This window comes from Penicillium maclennaniae (genome assembly GCF_028827695.1).
Source record: "Penicillium maclennaniae strain IBT 15551 chromosome Unknown utg000003l:1.0-5670915.0:1.0-5674809.0, whole genome shotgun sequence".
NCBI lineage: Eukaryota > Fungi > Ascomycota > Eurotiomycetes > Eurotiales > Aspergillaceae > Penicillium > Penicillium maclennaniae.
Window position 1 is genome coordinate 1,080,803 of NW_026623215.1, and position 20,135 is coordinate 1,100,937.

General features: G+C 51.2%; 9 protein-coding genes across 9 annotated transcripts; 1 reads left to right on the forward strand and 8 right to left on the reverse strand.

The window, feature by feature from the left end:
• Window positions 1-483: 483 nt before the first annotated feature.
• On the reverse strand, window positions 484-1,083 carry N7477_002506 (uncharacterized protein; the record flags this gene model as incomplete). The annotated part of the gene is made up of 1 exon (XM_056964169.1): window positions 484-1,083. One exon carries the CDS (start codon window positions 1,081-1,083, stop codon window positions 484-486), a length of 600 nt encoding a protein of 199 aa, XP_056824122.1.
• Window positions 1,084-3,000: 1,917 nt separating this feature from the next.
• N7477_002507 (uncharacterized protein) lies at window positions 3,001-3,672 on the forward strand (the record flags this gene model as incomplete). Its single annotated transcript, XM_056964170.1, has 1 exon — window positions 3,001-3,672. The coding sequence occupies one exon, from the start codon at window positions 3,001-3,003 to the stop codon at window positions 3,670-3,672; it is 672 nt and encodes a 223-aa protein (XP_056824123.1).
• A 156-nt stretch (window positions 3,673-3,828) lies between these two features.
• On the reverse strand, window positions 3,829-5,384 carry N7477_002508 (SNG1 family protein; the record flags this gene model as incomplete). The annotated part of the gene is made up of 3 exons (XM_056964171.1): window positions 3,829-4,325; window positions 4,363-4,822; window positions 4,890-5,384. 3 exons carry the CDS (start codon window positions 5,382-5,384, stop codon window positions 3,829-3,831), a joined length of 1,452 nt encoding a protein of 483 aa, XP_056824124.1.
• Window positions 5,385-6,123: 739 nt separating this feature from the next.
• On the reverse strand, window positions 6,124-9,483 carry N7477_002509 (glycoside hydrolase family 35 protein; the record flags this gene model as incomplete). Its single annotated transcript, XM_056964172.1, has 8 exons — window positions 6,124-6,308; window positions 6,374-7,456; window positions 7,514-8,186; window positions 8,235-8,369; window positions 8,422-8,803; window positions 8,863-9,165; window positions 9,222-9,298; window positions 9,349-9,483. 8 exons carry the CDS (start codon window positions 9,481-9,483, stop codon window positions 6,124-6,126), a joined length of 2,973 nt encoding a protein of 990 aa, XP_056824125.1.
• A 1,169-nt stretch (window positions 9,484-10,652) lies between these two features.
• N7477_002510 (tRNA (cytosine-C5-)-methyltransferase) lies at window positions 10,653-13,475 on the reverse strand (the record flags this gene model as incomplete). Its single annotated transcript, XM_056964173.1, has 6 exons — window positions 10,653-10,947; window positions 11,005-12,633; window positions 12,683-12,959; window positions 13,016-13,107; window positions 13,187-13,383; window positions 13,452-13,475. 6 exons carry the CDS (start codon window positions 13,473-13,475, stop codon window positions 10,653-10,655), a joined length of 2,514 nt encoding a protein of 837 aa, XP_056824126.1.
• A 489-nt stretch (window positions 13,476-13,964) lies between these two features.
• N7477_002511 (mitochondrial processing peptidase) lies at window positions 13,965-15,629 on the reverse strand (the record flags this gene model as incomplete). The annotated part of the gene is made up of 6 exons (XM_056964174.1): window positions 13,965-14,355; window positions 14,419-14,680; window positions 14,734-15,112; window positions 15,171-15,248; window positions 15,303-15,428; window positions 15,483-15,629. 6 exons carry the CDS (start codon window positions 15,627-15,629, stop codon window positions 13,965-13,967), a joined length of 1,383 nt encoding a protein of 460 aa, XP_056824127.1.
• Window positions 15,630-15,959: 330 nt separating this feature from the next.
• Window positions 15,960-16,928, reverse strand: N7477_002512 (SDR family oxidoreductase; the record flags this gene model as incomplete). The annotated part of the gene is made up of 1 exon (XM_056964175.1): window positions 15,960-16,928. The coding sequence occupies one exon, from the start codon at window positions 16,926-16,928 to the stop codon at window positions 15,960-15,962; it is 969 nt and encodes a 322-aa protein (XP_056824128.1).
• Window positions 16,929-17,892: 964 nt separating this feature from the next.
• On the reverse strand, window positions 17,893-18,887 carry N7477_002513 (rRNA 2'-O-methyltransferase fibrillarin family protein; the record flags this gene model as incomplete). Its single annotated transcript, XM_056964176.1, has 3 exons — window positions 17,893-18,600; window positions 18,662-18,810; window positions 18,866-18,887. The coding sequence occupies 3 exons, from the start codon at window positions 18,885-18,887 to the stop codon at window positions 17,893-17,895; spliced, it is 879 nt and encodes a 292-aa protein (XP_056824129.1).
• Window positions 18,888-19,624: 737 nt separating this feature from the next.
• On the reverse strand, window positions 19,625-20,014 carry N7477_002514 (uncharacterized protein; the record flags this gene model as incomplete). Its single annotated transcript, XM_056964177.1, has 1 exon — window positions 19,625-20,014. The coding sequence occupies one exon, from the start codon at window positions 20,012-20,014 to the stop codon at window positions 19,625-19,627; it is 390 nt and encodes a 129-aa protein (XP_056824130.1).
• Window positions 20,015-20,135: the final 121 nt, after the last annotated feature.

Sequence of the window (20,135 nt, forward strand, 5' to 3'; positions counted from 1 at the left end):
GTCTTCTTTCGTCGACTGGCGTTTCAGTGTACTTGGAATGGGGTTCCTCTGTGAGTTTAGTAGCTTTCTTTCAAGGCCGGGGGGAAAGGATAGGTGGTGATTACTCCTCGCTAGTAACTATTTCTATTTTTTTTTTTCGGATGTTTATGATCGGCACAAAAACAAGACCTGGCGTTGAGACCTGGCTTTGAGGACATCGTCCTGAATTGGTGTACTTTTCTGATATGTGTAATTGTACATTTCACTCGTTCTTTTTCATTTGAATTGTATTTGTTACTTTGAAATTCGAAATCATCATCGGTATCATGAATACAACGCTGTAAATCTTGAAGTTGACCTCGTATAGTGCAATATTATAGAAATCATGTATGTAAAAGAAACGCAAAGCATAACACATTAGGGTATCGCAGATGCAACAAAAAAAAAGGAGACTTTCGACCATAAACAAGAACAAGCCAACATACTTTCAAGCTAGAACACCTATCAGTAGTCCAGGCTACCATGCGAGCTCCCACCGCCATATTCAAGAGGATCAACTCTTCTCACACCGGATCGATAACTCTTCGGTCGTCGCGGCGGTGACATGGTCGATAACCCAGACGATTCCTCTTCAATCACCTCGACGAAATCCCGGGAATCATGTGTCGTCTCCGTCCCAGTCATGGACTCCTCAACAATGACACGATCTGGAGCACGGCGACGACGGTACTCATCGCGCCGATCCCGCTCTTCTACCACTTCGATTATGTCGCTGCGTCGCGAAGATCCCCCGCGCCGACTGCGCACGACGACCTCTTCTTCGTCGGTGATCGAGGAGGCGCTGCCACGCGCTAAGCCGCCTGGATTCAAGGCTAGGAAGGTCAAGTATAGAATGAGGCAGACGCCGCCGACGGTGCCGAGGACGATGCCTGCGACTGTGCCTGGTGCGGGGCCGGAGTATAGGCGACCGTATGTTGCCGGGATGGAGATGGTTGTGTAGCGTTTTTGGAGGTTGGAGGTGAGGATTCGGTCGTCGAAGCCGAATGGGGACGTTGCGACTTTTGTTGCGTCGAGGTCTGCTACTGGTAGTGGGAGGCCGTTCATGGTGTCGGTGATGTTGTCTGAAGTGGAACGGGGCAGGAGGTATATCGTGATGAGAAATTTAAAGATGGACTGTGGGTGCTCGCGTGGAGCGGTGTAGGGGAGATGACATGGACTTGGGGAGACTTTGAGAGTTGAAAGTGAGATAGAAAAGGAAAGAAAAAAAAAAAAAGGCCAGGGCTGGGAGGGGAAGAGGCCGGGGGAGGGGGCTGGGGATGTACCTGTGGAGCCGCGTTGACGCCTGAGATGATCATGGCTTTATTCAAGATCTATCAAGTGTGATGTCAGGAATATCTTCGCTTTGAAGAGAGGTGGATCTAGTTCAAATAGATTGGCTTTGTTTACTTCATCGCCCGATCCAACCGCTATCTCGGTACCGCCGGCATAGGTGTCAAGACATCGAGGTCAACACCTAGGTTTCAAGTAGGCCTTAGCTTAGGCAATTACCAAGTCTCACTTCGCTTTTGATGGTCCCTTCGCTATCTCAGTATCCGTACCAAATAATCGAACATCTATCGTCGCGATCTTGATATCTTGGGTGGATATATTCGCGTATCGTATCGCGGAGTTGAGCCCCACTGATAACGATCGGGCTATGTGGTAATTTGGCCAAGCTTACAGTTCAAGCCTTTTTTTGAATTATTTCCCTCTCCGGGATGTACAAGGTCAAGGCTCCGCATTCCCAGCCAAGGGCCCCGGTCTCACAACTCTCGGAGTATATGAACTCTGCCGAAACATGAAGCTATCATCTCCGTGATCCAATTACAGACATACACATTGATTGAAGACCTCGATATTATCTGTGCTGCTTCTGGTGTAAACCTTGCTGTTCAGTTACTTTCTACTAGAGGGTCGTTCTCATAGGTTGTGCTTAGAGAGACAGACCCTACCCAGACTAGAGCCGATAGGTGCGAGAAATTGAAAACGGAGGTAACTCACGAGGTGACAGAGAATATAGCACTTCCAACCTCACCGGATGCTTCAAATGGATGATACTTTAATTGAGAGTGAACGACTTTGCCTGAGGCCGCAGGTTGAGTGATTCTATGCTTGCTTATGTCAGCAGAACCAAAAAAAAAACAGCAAAGGCAAGCGGGGAAGTGGGTCCGGGTGGGTCTCAGTGGCACCTTCCTCAACTATACCCGTTTGAAGCTCCCGGGCAAGGACAACTCTTCGTGAAAAGGGTAATATGCTACTTCCGGGTGTGAGTGGCGTAGTTGGAAATCCAATTACTGCATTAAAGCGAGTGCCCGGGTTCGACTCCATCGTGGTCGGAAGGAAATCCCTGCATTTCATAGTCTCTGGTCCTGGCCCCGCCAGAGTTGAAGTTTCTTTTTGTGTGTATTCAGTCAAATCGAGAGATCTACTGGCCCTTTTCAGATACAGTACACGCAAAGTGGAGCTCTCAGGGTCCACTACTTTGGGTGGAGCCGAGTGGAGTGAAGTGTGTGTTAAACGTGAGGTTATTCTCAAGGTGTCCGGGACTTGCCATTTGGACCATCCCTCCATTTCCCAGTAGTGTTCAGGGTGTTCTGGAACTCTTTTAAAAAATCTTTATCACGTCATTGACTCTTTTTTCATTCCGAGGTCTAGGTTTGAGGTTTTCTAAGCAAACCTCAAAATACAAGTAGGACTAAACATACTATTTCACGATGTCAACAAGCCTCGACAGTAATCATTTCCCCGGAAAAGAGCCAGCTACTGCAGCTCAGTGAGACTGTGATAACTCTCACGTGCCGTTAGAGTCCAATTGAGCTGAAACAAGGCGAGTCGACTCAGATTGAATTGTGTCGCTGCTTCCGATCCTTCCCTCACTCTTCTACGCGGTCCCTCACACGACTTCTCTTCGCACACACCATCACCTCCCTCACATCGTTACTATTTCGTTACTCTATCGCACCCATATCTCTTACAGTCAGTATGCCCCCTGCAGAAGCCCACAAGAAGGGTTCCTCCATGAAAGAGACCTCAGCAAAGAGGACCCCGACCAAGGGAACTCCCAAAAAGATAAAAGCCCGGTCTAAGGTCACTGTCGCCGATCTGTCCAGCAAGAGCACTGAAGCCATCACCTTCCTCTGGGCTGCTCTACAGCATGAGCTCGGAAAAACCGGCAGTGCCGTGAGTTCCTCCCGAAAGACGATTTGTCCGCTGCGGCACGTTCTGAAGTGGGACTTTCACATGGCCTATTCTGACAGCTCCCGATTACAGGTGGATTACCAAGCCGTCGGTGATGCTCTTGGTATCACTAAATGCGCAGCAACCTTCCGTTACTATCGCATTCGTGATGCCTTTGCCAACGACGCCGAGAACGCCAATAGACCTGAGCAGGAGAGTCCGCAGGAGAGCCCGCAGGACCTTCCCTCCAAGAGATCGCGCGCAAGGGCTTTCAAGGGTAAACAGAACGATGGCGGCGATGGAGACACCGAGGTCACTGAAGTCAAGTTGAATTCCGATACAGTTATCAAGAATGAGAAGTCCGACATCAAAACCGAGAAGGAGGAAGCAATAGAGATAGTCACGGATGAAGACATCGAGCCTGATGCTGATAATCGCTACGTCAAGATGGAGGAAGACGTTGACTTCGAAGCCTAGGTGGATTTCGATGCACATGCCTAGGGGAAATATGAGAGTGTATGTCATGTAGGGTCCAGTAGGTCCATTGTGGCCTGTTGCCTGCCAACCTTCATGAGAAGAATCAATGTTACCCTTTACGAGCATGAATATGATGATATTCTGAACACTGGAACATCAATCACTTTTGGGCATTGACGTGTTGAAAGGCAAATCGAAGCACGGCCCAGCATTATCTCGACTAGAAGTAACCTTCTCCAATCCCGGTCGAGACATCTCGCGTCGGATCATGTTTGCCAGCTCATCTTGGCTCTCAATGGCAGTGACGGTCGCGCGTCGCCGCATCAAAGCCCCGGGCTCTTGCTCCATGTCCGATCCTTGACTTGTAGGGGTCTCCTGGCTCATTGCCTCTCTTCTCAACGAATCTCCAGTCTGCTCTGCAATGGCCGCGGAAATACGATCCTGGAGCGATTTTTCTTCGACTTCTTGCTTCAGCACTGCGTAGTGAGACCGGCGATAGACTCCGATCGAGCTAAGTATCAAGCCCAGAATCTCGTAAACGAACAAGACCGGCAGAGCGTAGTATAGTTGAGGGTTGCAGCCTCGTGACCAGATGTCAATCAAGATGTTGAAGACACTATGCGCCGGCAAGGCATAGCCCCATTTGAAGAAACCTGGTGACAGTTCAAAGGGCAGTAAAATAGATGTTACATTCAACACAATCCAGCTGATCAGAGCCATAGGCACGAAAGGGAGGCGAGATCCAGATCGTGAAGACGTCGAGAACAAGAAAATTCAGATGCGCAAAAAGCCACAGGGCCATCCAGCTAATCATATATTGTGAGCCACCGACATTCCAGCCGGATCGAAATGCCCATATTGCACCAGTCACACACAGCGAGCCCACGAACGTATACACGCCGGAGATGATCTGGCGTACGATCGCAACTCGGTGAGGTGCGATGGTTGTGTAGAGTTTGAATTGTAGGTAGAGACCGTTGACATATCCCAAGTAGAAGAACTCTTGAATCAGAATCAGAATGATGCATAGAGTGTTGTAGATCAATCGAGAGCCCTGCGTCGTTGGTTGGAAATCGACCGAAGTCAATGTCCATGGGTTGGAATATGCAGATACGGCAGCAGAGTCGGAGCTGTTCAGATTCTTGATGGTCTGCGACGCGGTGTCTTGGGAACACTACTCGTGCAGCTTCCGACAGCTCCTTCATGCTTTGGTATACAACAGAGTCAACCACGGTTGGATAGCGCGCTTCATTCCACACCACGGTCAAAACATCAGACTTGTTGTAGGAAGACGCGCCTGATCCACCAGCCAACGCGGCAGTTAAGCGATTTGAGGCATTGGCCGTCGTGTAGAGCCCACCCCAAAACTTAATGTCGCAAACCGCATTTTCGACAGTGCGTGGATCGGGATATGTTTGTGAAGACCGCTCGAAGAGGGTCGGAAACCCCGGTCCCTTCAGCTGCTGATACGCATCTCGGACGGCGGTGCCGATCGCCCCACCATCGTAATCAACAAACAATATGTCAATGTTATGAATGTGCGTGCTCTGCTGGAATAGCGACGCGAACAGGTAACAAAACAGTCCCAGGAATAACAATTGGAGCAGAAGAAAGTTAATAGCCGCCGCTTTCAACAGGGCCAGGCGAAGGCGCCGAACTGAAGGGTCATGAATGCTGGGCCGAGGCTGTCGCGCCTTTGGATAGAACGCCATCTGGTCGGTGATCGAAGCTTTCAAGGCCCATGAAGCAGTTGGAGGGCGATGAGGCGCAAAGAGTTGCGAATGGTGAGTTTCTTGTCAAAAAGGATTCCCACTTGGAATACGAGATCCGCCACTGTAAGTGAATCCGCCTTGAGGTGTCAGCTCAATCGGGCTGCATTGTCCTGGTATGAGATTGGGAAAACAGTGCGTGTCAATTATTGCACTTCTCTTCTTTTTTCTTTTTTTTTCCTCTGAAGTCTGTAAGTCATGGGCTCGGAAGGTCTGGGAGTTCCTTTCCACGGTTCTCATCATTCTTGCATAGCGGTTATGAGTGGTGGACCACGAATGCTAGAGTCTTGACGTAAAGGACGAAACACGTGGAAGAGACCATTTTAGATCAACACCGCGCTGGTTGTTTATCACTAGAATTCCAATTTCATTGATTCTGATTCAATTCAGGTCCCGTTTCCACGCTTGGGGGCGCATCAGCACGGGTCGGTACTATATTTGGACCTAGCACCATGCGAGCATGCACGTCAGCTATCTATGCTATTGGCGTTGTCTATCGACTTGATCGATTAGGGTTGCAAAATATTTGCAAGGCACGTATTGGTATTCATGGGGCAAAGGTTTTAATATCTGGAGACTCTCAGTAAGGGAACACAGTGTGAGCTCTAGATCGTCTCCTTTCGGCTAGGCGACGAGATCCACCTCCTTTGCACTTTGAGAGCTCTGAACAATAAAGTCCCAATTAATACACGCCACTGCGAGGCTTGTACTTGGGCTGATCCACCGACTGAATTCCACTCAATGCAGTGAGCACAGGAGTGGTACTGACCAACTCCAGGCTGTCCAGCTTAGCACCTTCATCTCCCTGGGCCCACAGGCTCAATGCAAGCCAGTTGGTACCTTGGTAGTTCAGAATACCCTCAGGGACTGGATAGCTCAATTGAGGGCCAATGTTGTTGACGTACTTGCCATACTGGTATCCATTCACGTACAATTGGGCACGGTAGGTCGGGGAGGAGAAGTAGTGTTCGCGAATTCGAAGTACAGTGGCACGTCCCAGCCCTTGGGCAGATTCAAATCAAAGCTGGTGCTATAGAAGCGGATACCAGCCTTGGACAGACCGTCGAGTGGGCTGCTCGATTCCCATTTCTGGGTGGGGGGGTTGCGGCTGGTGGAATCCTTGACGTTCGGCGTAGAGACCACCCTCATTGAGAGGACCACGCACCTTGTCCCGGTAGTCCTCCCCGCCAAGTTACCGGTCAACTTCCAGGTGATCGCGTTGGCGGAATGTCCAGAGAGCTCATAGTTGAGGATACCGCGGGGGTCCTTCATCTCATCGGAGCCGACGGTCCAATCTTCGTCCAGGCCCATATTATCAACAACCACTGTGATGACATAGGACTTTCCACTTTTCAAATTTGGCAAGGTATACGTTGCGTTGTAGCTGCTGGCCACGCTGGTTCCGGCCCACGAGCCCACATGGGTCTCGTTGATCCACACCGAGCTGCCAAAGGCTGTGCCGCCCTGGGTTTCCAGGAAGAAAGTCTTCTCATTGCCATTGGCGACGAAGTGCCCACGGTAAATCAGAGTTCCGGTGTGGAATCCATAGTCAGACGAATACAACGACGTGGGGGTCTTCAATGGACTTCCGATATTGTTGTTGGTAGATTTGTGGCTGGCCACGGTCCAATGGGAGTCATCATACGAGTTCTGGATTTCCGGGAGAGTATCCATAGATTTCCACTTCAGATCCTTCAAGGAAGGAAGGTTAATCTTTGGTGCGGTGTACTCGACGTTAGTTGACCAGATGCCGTTCTTGTCAACCTTGACAGAGACCTTGTTACCGTTGATGACCAAGTTTTTGGCCTTGGAAGGAGCACCGATAACCTCAACTGAAGTCGTGGCGTTGAAATCAGCTGTGAGGTGAAGGTCGCTTCCCTTCATGTATGCAGTACGTACAAGATACCCGGCCTTGACGATGATTGACGAGGCAGTGTTCTCATCAGATGCAAATCCGGGGGTTGCGCCAGAGGCTGGCACCTGAGGCACCCAGTAGTTGTAGGCAGAATTACGATCTGGATGTTATCAGGGTCATGTTTTCAGATGACGCTTCCTCTCCTTTAAAGACTTACCGAGCAAAAGGACCTTCAGGTTGCCAACCTTGACAATGCGACGAGTGGATGAAACATCCCAGCCGATGACAACAGCACTACCCTTCTGCTTGAACGTGACGCTGGAAGATGAACCCTCGATAACAGAGACACTAGACTTGGAGGAGACAGCAAGCTCATGATGCTCATTAGGGCCACCATAGACAACGAGGACTTTCTCATCTCCAAAGTCCTTCCAGGTGAAGACCTCAGCGGTCGAGTAAAGAATTTTAGTACCAGCCACGTCGTAATCTACAACATGGATCTTCGAATCACGGCCACTGAGGGTCAGGCTTCCGCCTAGCTGAGGAATCGTCAAGCTACCGGCACTGGTAGGTAGTGTAAGCTTGTAGCTGACGGATTCCTGGCTGGAGTAATCAGTGTGCCTGATCACAAAGAACGACGGGGCCGAGCTATTGCTACCCAGCAAGGGCGTCACAGTCAAATCGGCAGTGCTGGCATAAGTCCCTGTAGTCGCGTTTCCGGGACTTGCCACCAAATAGGAAGGCGAGACCTTGGCAAAGTTTCCAAGCAGCTTGAGTTCGCTGTACTTCTCGCGGGTAATGTTACGAGATTCAGTGATTGCCGAACCATAGTCGTAGGATGTGTATCCACCCGGATGACCCAGGTTACCCCAGTTAGTACCACCGAAGATCTATGCATTATTAGCTTTAATTGATTCAGATCAAGCAGGTTAACTCGCCATATATAGGTTCATAAAAGCAACACCGAAGCTGAAGTCATTCTTGTAGAAGACCCGTTCAAATTCGTTGTTCAGAAGCGCGGCGCAAGACGCGAAACTGCTTCCTCCCCAAGGATCGAAGGCCCCGCCTTGGAACTGCAATTCTTTAGATGATTTTCATGATTTCATTACATTTATCGTAGCTGACCTCAACAATTGAATATGGGGTTGACGGGCTCTGCTCCAAATGAAGCTGATGGAAATTGGTGGGAAGGTCACCGCTGGGCCAGGTCGAGGGGTTGGCGCAATCAAAGCCTAGAGGATAGCTGTCATGGCCGTAGATATCGACGGCTCCTTTGCCAGAGCCGGGGACATTGTGACCAGAGGGAGAGGCATCATTGCTAATCAAAGGAACCACAATACCAGCGTTGCGGGCTTGGTCCTCGACATACTGCATATAGGCGGCATCGGGGAAGCCTTCGTATCCACAACAAGCACCAGTGTACTCATTCTCTGGCTGGAAAAGGATAACAGGTCCACCATTGGTGATCTGGGCCTTGGCAATGGTCGAAGATACATGGGACATGTAGCTATGAAGGATGTCAGATTTCATAAACTCCAAGATTTGTCCGTGCCTTTGAACACCGACTTATCAGTTGCTTTCAAGTATTCCGGGTCACTAGTTCGTAACGTGGCATTGATGCGCTGCAACCACCCTGGGAAGCCACCTCCAGAAACCTCGGCATTAATATAAGGCCCAGGACGAGCCAGTAGGTAAATTCCAGCTTCCTTGGCCGCGTCAAAGAATGGTTCGAGGTCAAAAATGCCTTCAGCGCGGTACTCGCCCGGCTTTCCCTCAAGAAGCGCCCAATCGACATAGAAGGATACGCAGTTGAACCCAAGGGCCTTGACCTTCTGGAAGACGTCGATATAGAGCGTCGAAACAGGCAATCTACAACAATTCTCATTAGACACGATCTTTGTTGTTCAATTGAGTAGCCTAGGCACCTGAACGGATGGAACTCTCCGCTAAATAGCATGATTCTCTCGCCATTGATGAACATCGAGTGCTCATCCCAAGTCACCTAGTCCGCGTCAGTACCAGTCAGTCCTAAGCAATGGGTGATCCACCTACATATTTCTGTAACAAAGCCCGCTTCGCAGCATCTGGATGCTCGCGGATAGTGAATCTATCCAATTTGTGACCCAAAGCAGCACCCGCGGCCTGAGCAGCCAAACAGGCCACAGCCCACGTAGACAAGAGCTTCATGTTGCGCCTAGTCTTGGAAACAATAGGACTGCAGCTTGAGAAAGCACATTCCAGGGATCGGCGCCCTTTCATATACAGTCGCATCCGAGAAGATCGACAAACGAATCAAACAAGGACTACCTGGCATGCCGTATACTCCGAGGCGCAATACCGGAGGCGCGCCACTTTTCCCAAGTTTTGCAGCCTTGACCTCCCCTATGTTCCGTCATCTCGTCATAGCTAGGGGCACCGGAGCGGGGGACCTCCAACTTGAGGTGCTGCCGATACTCCACTCGTGCATGGATGTCGCATAGCAGAGCAAGGTCATCGCAAGGCTAATGGAGGTACTGACTGAATCAGGGAAAGCGGAGTGATGATCCAGGGCTATGCGGGGTTCCCACCGCAATTTTTCCGCTTATCGTATAGTCGCTCTTTGGGTTTGTCCGAGTAGATGCTTGAAACGGTGCAATCAAGTCGCTGATGCCCCTGAGGCAGTTGCTGATCGGCCCTGGGCTTTCAATTTTGCCAACTCTGCTTAGATACCTTAGTATGCAGGGTCTCTTGCGCAAACATCCGGAATAATTTTCTGCCACGATCGTCTTTGAAACATATGCATTGACTGGTGTTCCAGGACAGACGAGTTTTTTGTAGTTTGTAATTCCATCATCTCTAGCTTAATCTAAAGCAAAATTAAGCCTGCGGGGAAACGGGTCCAGAATTCAGCCGACAACAACAACCGATAATTCTCCGAAGAAATCTTACGATGCAGATCGTGAAGGGCTCGGTCAATCTCCGATGTGACCCCGAGATCCTACGCTGGAGTATCTGAGGTCACTCAAGCTTTGGTATACTGATGAAAAAGGGCTACAAAAGAAATGGTCTAGTATAGGCCTCCGCGACTCTTTACATCAAAGGTATTCAAAGCCAATCAGAGGGATTCCTGGAAAAACGAACATCAAGAGGTTTAGAAAGAGGTCTAGAGAGTTGCCCAGAATGATGTTGGAAAAGAGTAGAAGAATCAAGTGAAGAGGCGCATTTTTAGATTATCCTGTCGGGAGGGCTGTAGTGCAGCCCGTATTCTCAAAGCGGTAAATTTCCATTGCTTTTGGTACATTCCGTGAGCGTACGCTCACGGGAATTAAAAAAAATCATGAATGTAAAGTATCGATCATCGCTATATTTCCAAGTTCTTAGACCGTGGTGTTGAAGCGGTCCTCTTCCTCCCCGTCTTTCGTATATGTCTCGCGTAATTCCATCTGCTCCTGCTCATCTTGGCCGACTTGGGCGTTCTCGTGCTTCAACGCAACATCCTCAGCATCAGCGGTGCTTTCGACAACAGGAACAGGACGCTGGTTCTTGTCTGTTTTGTTGATGAGCGGGGTATCGTCGTTGAAAATGCGCAGCAACATGGCACGGCGCTCCTCCTTGGGAAGCATGAGATTCAGGGAGTACATCGAGCGCCAGAGAGGCAGCACCATTCGCTCGCTATAAAGTGGGTTAGAAATTGTATCATTGCGTAAAGGTTTGGGATAAAAGACATACGTGAGACCACCAGCCTTTCCGTTGGGCTCAATGTGCAAGATGCTACAGCCCATGGGAATATCCTTGACACGCTCGCCAATCTCGCCCAGCTTCTTCCAGCCGTCATTATCAATTCTGGGGAACATCTCCACAAGGAGTGTGCGCAGAGTCTCGCGCTCGGTAAGAACCACGGCGCGGGCAGGGCCCAGGAAGGGTGAGATGATCTTCAGACCATCGGTCTGGATGCGCCAGCGGCAGACATTCTCCCGCTGAGCGTCCTGCTTCACAAACATCTTCACACCACAGTGAACAAACTTCATGCCGCCTCCCTCATTCATAGTAAGAATGTCGCGGGCAAGAGCACTGGTATAGTAGACAGTTCTTGTCGGGGTGCCCTCGGCGTTGCGTACCATGAAACGGTCCTTGGGGAAACGCTCCGACACCTCGTAGAACTTGTAGATAGGCTCGAGCTCTGGGTGATTGCCATCAAGGTACTTGAACGGCTCCTCCTGGACGATCTTGTTCTTCTTCTTGGGGAACTCAGAGCCCGAAACGGGCTGCGAAGGAGTCGCAGTTGTGACAGGGGTGCTATCACTTGGAGTGTCAAAGTGCTCCGTTGCCACTGATGGCGCAGGTTGGTGGACCGGACGGTCACCAATCAGCACTTCACTACCATTGTCAAGCTTGGTTCGCTTGGCGGGAAGCTCATCCTCCAGGTCATCAGCATCACGCTTGGTAGCCTCGGTAGCATCAAGAGTAGCCGAGTATGGAAGCTGGTGAGCGGCTTCAGCGACAGAGGCGTTCTTCGCGATTTCGGCGTCGGCCTCAGCGTCGGGAACGACAAGATCGTCCAAGGTCTCCAGCTTCTGGTAAGGCTCTCCATTGCTGTTCTTGCGAGCATCCAGCTCTGAGGCAAGAGCCGCAACCGAGGCCTTCGGGACAGTGTTGGTGGTGTCCTCCGGCTTGGCGCGGATCTCGGAAGTTTTCTCAATGACAGTGATAAAGAAACCGCCAGTATCCTGCATGTGGGGATAGACACGCATGCAGCGCTCGAGTGGGAGATCGGCATGCTCTCCGGTTTGCGGGAACATGCCCTCGGAGAATCTGGCGAGACCGGTGGTTCCCTCCTTCTCAATGTGCTCTTGGACCTCCTTCCAGCTGTCCCACATACGACCTTCACGGTCCATCACCTTCCAGTTGCGAAGTCCAGGAGCCCGCTTGAGGCCGGGCAGCTCTTGGCTGCAGTCAATGATCTTAACATTGGCAGAGCCACCACAGCGAGCAATCGCAGCAGCGACAACAGCCTCGTTCTCAACAGGGTTAATACTGCAAGTAGAGTAGACTACACGTCCACCAACCTTCAGCATCTGAAGCGCGCGGACCAAGATACGGGCCTGGGTGACGTGAAGACCAATAGCATTAGCAGGGTTCCAGTCCTTCCAGACACCATAATTCTTGCGAGCAGTTCCATCACCGGAGCAAGGAACATCGGCAAGAATTCGGTCAAATTTCAAGTATCGGTTCTTCTTGCCATCAAGAGAAGGAAGCTTGATCGACGGGTACATGGTGGCATCGTGGTTGGTAACAATCAGATTGGGCGAGGCGAGACGCTTCATCTGGTGAATCAACATGTGAGCACGCTTGTAGTCGCTGTCGTTGGCAATCAAAAGACCAGTGGTGCGGCCGTCGTCGTTAAGACCCTTCAGGGCCCAAGGGCTCGGGTCCGGCAGTGCCTTCCTTGATCTTCTTAGCAGCATCCATAATGGAGTCTTCCTCGCCAGCATGGATCAATTCCATCAGCTGAGCAGACTTGCTTCCAGGTGCAGCGCACATGTCCAGAACAGTCATTCCGGGGCGAACATCGATAACGAGAGGAGGAATCATGCTGACGATCTCCTGGCGACTGATGTTTCCGACATCGGTCTCTGCAACGAGGAACTTCTGGAAGTTGGCGAAGGGAGCGAAGCGGCGAATGACTTGCTTAGGGGTGGACATCGACCAAGCAAGCTGGTCGGGTACCAAGAGACCGGACGAGGAGGCTCGACGAATTCGTCCTCATACTTGATAGAAGTGATTTCGGGGATGTAGAATTCTTTGAGACGTTCCTGAACAGCAAGCGCATGTCTGTAAAGGAAGGGATAATCAGAATCGCGTATTATTCCCAGGAGAAGTCGCAGTCCTTTTGCGAAAATACAAGACTTACCCGCGCGAACCAGTGAAGCGGAAGCTGTTTGGAAGATCCCGGCGCATATAGTCCCAAAATGTCTCCAGGTCTTCCTCAGGGATAATCCCAGACTCAGAGTAGTAGCGCTCCATCTTCGCATTGTTCCGGCTAATGTCCTGCCAGTTGTTGCTGCGACGGCCGCCGCCGCCGCCGCCTCCACGACCTCCACGAGTAAACTGTGAAGAAAATATTCAAGTCAGTATGATCGGCACTTCAATTAAAATGAGAACGAGCTCTGAAATACCTTTCTGCCACCTCTTTTGCCCATTGTGAATGTAGCTTTGCTGAGAGATGCAGTCAAAATCGTCTCTCCTAAAAAATGTCCGTCTCAGATCACTTAGTCAGCACAATCGTGGGGGCTAATACTGCATATTATCACCGCCTTTGTTATCAGGATGAAAGTAGTACTAGGACTGCTCAGAGTCGTCTCTTCGGACTAGACAGGTGTTTCGTACTTTGTGCAACTCAGCGGTCTTCCATATCTACGTGACAGCGGGAGATTTGTATGGAACAGTACTATTGAAACACAGCAAGAGGTTTTGGCTTGAGACAAAAGAAACAAAGGAGATAAGTTTGGTCTGCCACACCCGGGGTGGCAGACTATATAGTCTACTATGGCAAACCATTAATTGCTATTTCACACACAAATCAGGGTCTAACAGAAACCCAAGGCAATGATTGATAGTACATTCAAACCACGTCCATATGGGCCCGGAAAGCCCGAGCACCAAATGGTCGTCTAAAAACCAGCAGAATTTTACGACAGGTTGCGAGACATGTCGTTGCGGATGCGCTGGTAGTCGAGGATACCCTCAATGCTGCCGACAGCACTCATGGCGACGTCCTGGTCCCAGAGCTTGCGGGTGGCAAAGTCCATAACATCCTTCTCGGTGATCTGGCTGACGGTTCGCTCAATGTCCTCGGCGCTGAGACGGCGGCCGGTAGTGATGATCTGGCGGCCAATGTCCTCGGCAACAGCGGTAGTGCCGTCGAGGGACAGGAGAATGGAAGCCTTGAGCTGGGCCTTGGCACGCTCGACCTCGGCGGCGGAGACGCTGCTGCAGAGGCGAGACCACTCACGAAGAGTGAAGTGGATCAGGTCATCGAGCTGGGTCAAGTTCTCGGAGACAAGGTAGATACCCCAAAGACTGTAGAGAAAACAAGTTAGTTTATCTGCGCCAGATCTTCTAATGAACGGTCGCAAAACTTACCCAGTGTCGCTGTAGCTGGTGGAGAAGGACATGAAGCTGTTAGCGAGGTGGTGGTGGCTGACGTGGGAGCTGAGCTTGCTGCCGAGGAAGGGAGATTGGCCCATGGCACGGTCCCAGTTACCAACGATGGCCTGGGCAACGAGGGCAGTGAAGTAGTCATCATCCTTCCAGCTGACACCCTCGACGGCAAGGGCGATGTGAGCGGAGGGGATGGTATCATCACGGAGACGAACCTCAGAGCCGATGAACTCGGGGTGCGCTTCTGCTCGGCGGTCAGGGCCAGAGCAGCGGAGGTCGGGGGCTTGTTGGGGAGACCGCCAAAGTGCTCCTCAGCGAGGCGAACGAGCTGCTCGTGGGGAATACCACCGGCACCAACAAGGACCATGCGGTCAGCAGTGTAGTTGGTCTTGATGTAGTCGGTCAGGTTCTCGCGGGAGATGGTCTGGATGTTCTCCTTAGGGCCGAGGATGGTGCGACCGAGGGGCTGACCCTGGTAAGCGGTGGCGTGAAGGTGGTCGAAGACAACCTCCTCAAGCTGCTTGTCAACCTCCTCCTGCTCGCGCAGGATAACGTCGCGCTCGCGCTCGATGGCGGCGGGCTCGAGCTTGGAGTTCTGAAGAATATCGGAAAGAATGTCGACAGCCTTGGGGACATCGTTGTTAAAGGCCTTGGCGTAGTAGACGGTGTTCTCGCGCTACACAGTTCGTTAGTTTTGTTTCGATAGAGGCATGGGTTGGGTTTTCCGGCCATACCGAGGTGTAGGCGTTCAGGTGAGCGCCCATGTTCTCAATCTCGAGTTCCAATTGGTGCTGAGTACGCTTGTTGGTGCCCTGCAGAATGTTGTTAGAGAATATTCGGATCGACTGGGAATGATCGGAACGGACCTTGAAGGCAAGGTGCTCAAGGAAGTGAGCGGTACCATTGGTCTTGTCAGTCTCTGACCGGGAACCGGCATCGATCCAGACACCGACAGTGGAGGTCTGGGCCCATGGGGAGTGGTCGGTAGCAATCTAAGACGTGTTAGTGAGGATGCGACGCAATTGATCCGGATTTGCAGGGCGTACGGTGAAACCGTTGGAGAGGGTGGTCGACTGCATGGTGGACGGCAGAACCGGGGAGGCAAAGCCTCGCTTCACGGGCTGGATGGACTTGAAGGCCGCACGGCTCCGAAGAGCCTGGTGCAAGTTGAAAGCCAGTCGGCGGGAGGCCATTGCGGACAACTGGAGTGGGTGGGAGGGGGATGGGGGGGATGGAGAGAAGAGCTGGACTCGCCCTGAGGTTGAAGTTCGGAAGTCAAATTGTTCGCCCAGCTCGCCAGCCAATCACATGACCCGCTTTTCCAACTGACCCATTTCGTCCCGATTACTTCCATACGTCCTCTCGATTGACGACATGACCCTTGTTTTTACCACCAAGGAAGGCTTGCTCATGTTATTATACGCTGTGCAAAGGGGACACTTGATTGTACCATGCAATTATTGAGTATGGCAGTACGAACTGTTCCTTTCGTCCTCCATGCACGTCCTCCGAAGTCGCTCCTATCATACAAATCGACTAGCAAATTGTCTAATATTCTCCATCACGGGGATATCTGCAGAAAATCCAAGCTTGAACGCACGATCAGTCGAGAACTGAGGAGTCCACGACTGCACGATCTTGTCGGTAGCCGCATCATACTTCTCCTCCACCAACGCCCGTCGCTCCTTGCCACCAATTTCCTCCAAGGCATCCAGCATCTCTTGGACACTAACCTTCAACCCAGGAAGGTTGACTGACCGTGACTCCCCGAACGCTTCCTTAGGTATATCGCGCGCGTGGATCAGGTTCTTGATGATGGTGTGCGGCGAGCATATCCACATCTCAGTGTCCTTGCCTACGGGTAGAATAGCCTTCTTGCCATGGAATGGCTCACGTATTATATCACTAGCAAAGCTGCTTGCAGCCTGAGTGGGTGCTCCGGCCCGAACAGTCACTGTTGGTAGTCGCACGCAGCGGCCGTCCAAGAATCCGCGTCGGGAGTAATCGTTCAAGAGCGTCTCAACAATGAGCTTCTGTGATCCATAGGAAGACGAAGGAACGGGCGGAAAGTTGGTCTCATCGATGAGGAAGCCCGGCGGTGCCAGGCCGTAAACTGCCAGCGAAGATGTGAAGACTACCTTCACCCCAGGCATAGTAACACGTAGTCTGTCGAGGATGTATCGTGTAGAGTCGAGATTGACTCGAATACCAAGCTCAAAGTTGGCCTCGGAGCCACTTGACATGATGCCATGTAGCAAGTAAATAGTCTCATATTGGCGAGAAGGGCTGATCAATTCGTCCACCTCTTTGGAAGAAGTCAAGTCCGCTCGAACACATTTCAAGCGGTTTGCATACTTTTTCGCCGCTTCAGGAACGCTGGGTTCGACAACATCGGTGATTGTCACGCTTGTTGAAGATGGCGTGTTTGCAAGGAACGAAGCTGCCAGTTCCTGTCCGACATAGCCACCGGCACCAGTGATGAGAATAGACATGTCGCAGCTGTTCCGGTATTCAAGAATAAAAGTAATAATATAGAGGTATCAAAGAACTACTCATTCAATTGTGTCCAGGATCCACCGGCGCATAACTTCATTCCCAAATGCCATATCCTGTCCATTATTTATAGTCCTCTCCCGAACGAACCCCGCGGGCGGGCAACGGAATATGATCCCCTCCCCCACGCTCGGTCATTTCGGCTTGTTACTCTGCGCCAATGACAACCGTTGGTCTAGACAAGCCAAGCACGGTACACCAAGATCACGCACCAATTCCGAGACTTTCGCCGTGTCCAAAATCGCCGATGCTGGGTCTCGGTGAGAAATCCGATTGCCGAACGGCCCACGGCGGAAATCCGAGACGTATGATATGACCATAGGTAGCCATGTAAAGGCCAGAAAAAGCTCAAATCCAGAGATTGACAAATTGTGTATTTCAAAAAACCTTCCAGATTCCGAGTACTAGTTCTTATTGCTAGTAGAAGCACAGGTGTCAAAGGGGTAGTCTTCCTGAGCATACTCATTTTTATCCTTATCCTTCTTGTCATCATTGTCATTGCCATATCCGGTGCCATATGCTATTGAGGTGACTTGAAGCATGACAATAGATCTGGGGGTCGCCCAAAGGCATATTCAATAATAAAGGTGCCACATGCGTAACGAGCATAGCTCACTTCGGGTGATAGAGTGCAGTGCACCAACCCTGCTACAGGGCCTCAGGAACCGCTCAGGCCTATTCCAGACGGCATCTACATCATCAAGCACATGATTGACATTCCAGTGTGTGCATTTTATTCCAAAAGATGGAACCTAGATTTTGTGACGCAAGCAATCGTACATGGGCAGAGAAAACCAGTCACAGTGGGAAGAACAGTGGATACATCGCAGAACACGAGACGCCTGAGAAAAAGAAAGAACGGAGCATCAAGAAGAAAGACATGACCAAGAATTAAGCAACCGCTTATGAGCGGGTGTAGATACCACCGACGATACAGTGATCACGCTCGAAGGGCTCGAGGGTCAGCTGCTCCTTGGGCTTGATCTTCTCGTCACGCATCTTTTGGACCTCGCGAGCGAAGACAACATCGGGGGCGGCTGTGCTGTCGATACAGTTGGCCTTGATGGAGATAATGGCACCACCGCCATCCTTGAGGAACATGTGGGCGTTAAGACCAACGATACGGGCCTGGTCGGGCTGGGCAACATCGGCAAAGATGACATCGACCATGGGCACGAGCATGCGGTAACGGAGAGGGTGACGGGCATCCTCAACAATGGGGATAACGTTGGTGCGGTGAGTGGCCATGCCAATCAGGTCACGACCAGAGCGGTGAGAGAACTCAACGGCGTAGACGTTACCGGTAGGGCCGACAATATCAGCGACGTGGGAAACGGAGGTACCGCTGGCAGCACCAATGTAGAGAACCTTGGCACCGGGCTTCATGTAGATGTTGTCCATACCACCGAGGATACCGGCAGCCAACTTGGAACGGAAGGGGTTCCACACACGGTACTCGACCTTGGTAACAGTGCCATCCTCAACGGCGGGAGCCTCGACGGAGATACGCTTCTCACCGTAGACGGCCTCACCAGGGGTCAAGTTCTTGGTGACAAGCAGATCCTCCTTACCACCACGGGCAACGAAGACACCGGCGTGACGGTGAGGCTCCTGTGTGCAAGTACCGATCAGTGATTGGTTTCTCTCGTGCTTTTGATCTTCAAGAACTTACAATGATAACCTTGGCACCGCCACGGGCACCAGCAGCACCGCCACGACCACCGCGGGGAGCACCACGACCACCACGGGGAGCACCACGGCCACCGCGGCCACCGCGGCCGCGATCACCACCGCCACGACCACCGCGACCACCAAAGCCACCTTCAGGGAAAGACCGATTAGCGACTGGAAAACGCTAACTTATGGCATAGAAGACGGATTATGATCAGAGCAAGCATTCTTGCCGACTCTGGGCATCGCAGTAGACTTCTGCACTTCGGAAAAGATTGGAGTACAAACCTCGACCACCTCCGCGACCACCGCGGTCACCACCACCAAATCCACCACGTCCACCACGTCCAGGGGGGACCACCACGGCCACGAGGAGTGAAGCCCATTTTGTTTTGAAGAGTTGTTTGGGTTGTATAGGGGAGAGATCGAAAAATACGGGAATTGAGCTTTGAAGTGCTCAAGCCAAGTGCTGTCGAAAAATGGAGGGACGAACTCGAAAAGAGATCGAGTCGAAAATCAAAGAAGAGAACTCAGTAATACAAATCACTGAGGCAAGCAGCTGGTATAAGATTGACCAGAGATGCTTAGTCGCGTGCGGGTTAGGACCAGTACTGCTCGTTGATGCGGTCGAGATTTTTTTGCGCCTGCTGGATCTTTCAGAAAATCAGAAAAGCGCTAGGCCTGATAAGGATTAGCGCCTTTCGCAGAAGTTGACTGATTATGTCAACCGGATAGCGAGATCACGTGACAGTGTCACGTGTGACCCTTAGCCCTGTATCTTCCGGAGGAGCATTGAGAACTATTACAAGGGAAGATGCACGCGATACTCCTTTTATTAACGCCATCGATGTCCAGAAGTGATGGGATATCAATAATAAAATACTAAATGGACCAGCATGACAATACCTTTCGTCACATCCGCCTGTGGACAGTGTTCGTCTATGTACAGAACAGTGAACCCCTCCTAGTTTCCGAAGAAATAGTAATTTGCAGCATACTGGACCTCGAATGTCGACGGCATGCCCTTGCAGGTGTCTGGTGGAGACCCAGAGGCAGTGTCGACCCGATAGACCTTCTTGTAATTGCCAACAGTCCCAGTGGTCGTTGAGAGGTACAACCAGGCAACGGCCCCGTTCTCGCCCTTGACTGCACTCGAAGGCGCATTGATTTGGCTCTGCTTCTTTGTCATGGCAATTCCATATTGCTTAAGGGTTGTTGTGTCCAGATTGAACTCTGGAGTGGTGGAGTCATAGAAAAAGTGGTGGCCCATCAGCTGAATATTGGCTGGGGGCATAGCAGCATACTCGTTTGCCGGAAGAGCGATCTTGTAGGCAATGTTTGGTAGCATCCCCATGAGGTCCGGGTAGTTGGCAGCAATGCATGTGGCGTTGTAGAGGTTCGCGACAGCCCCGATGGCTACCGGCTTGGAACTAGACGTGGAATCCGCACAAGTGTAGTTCTATGGGTAATTAGTG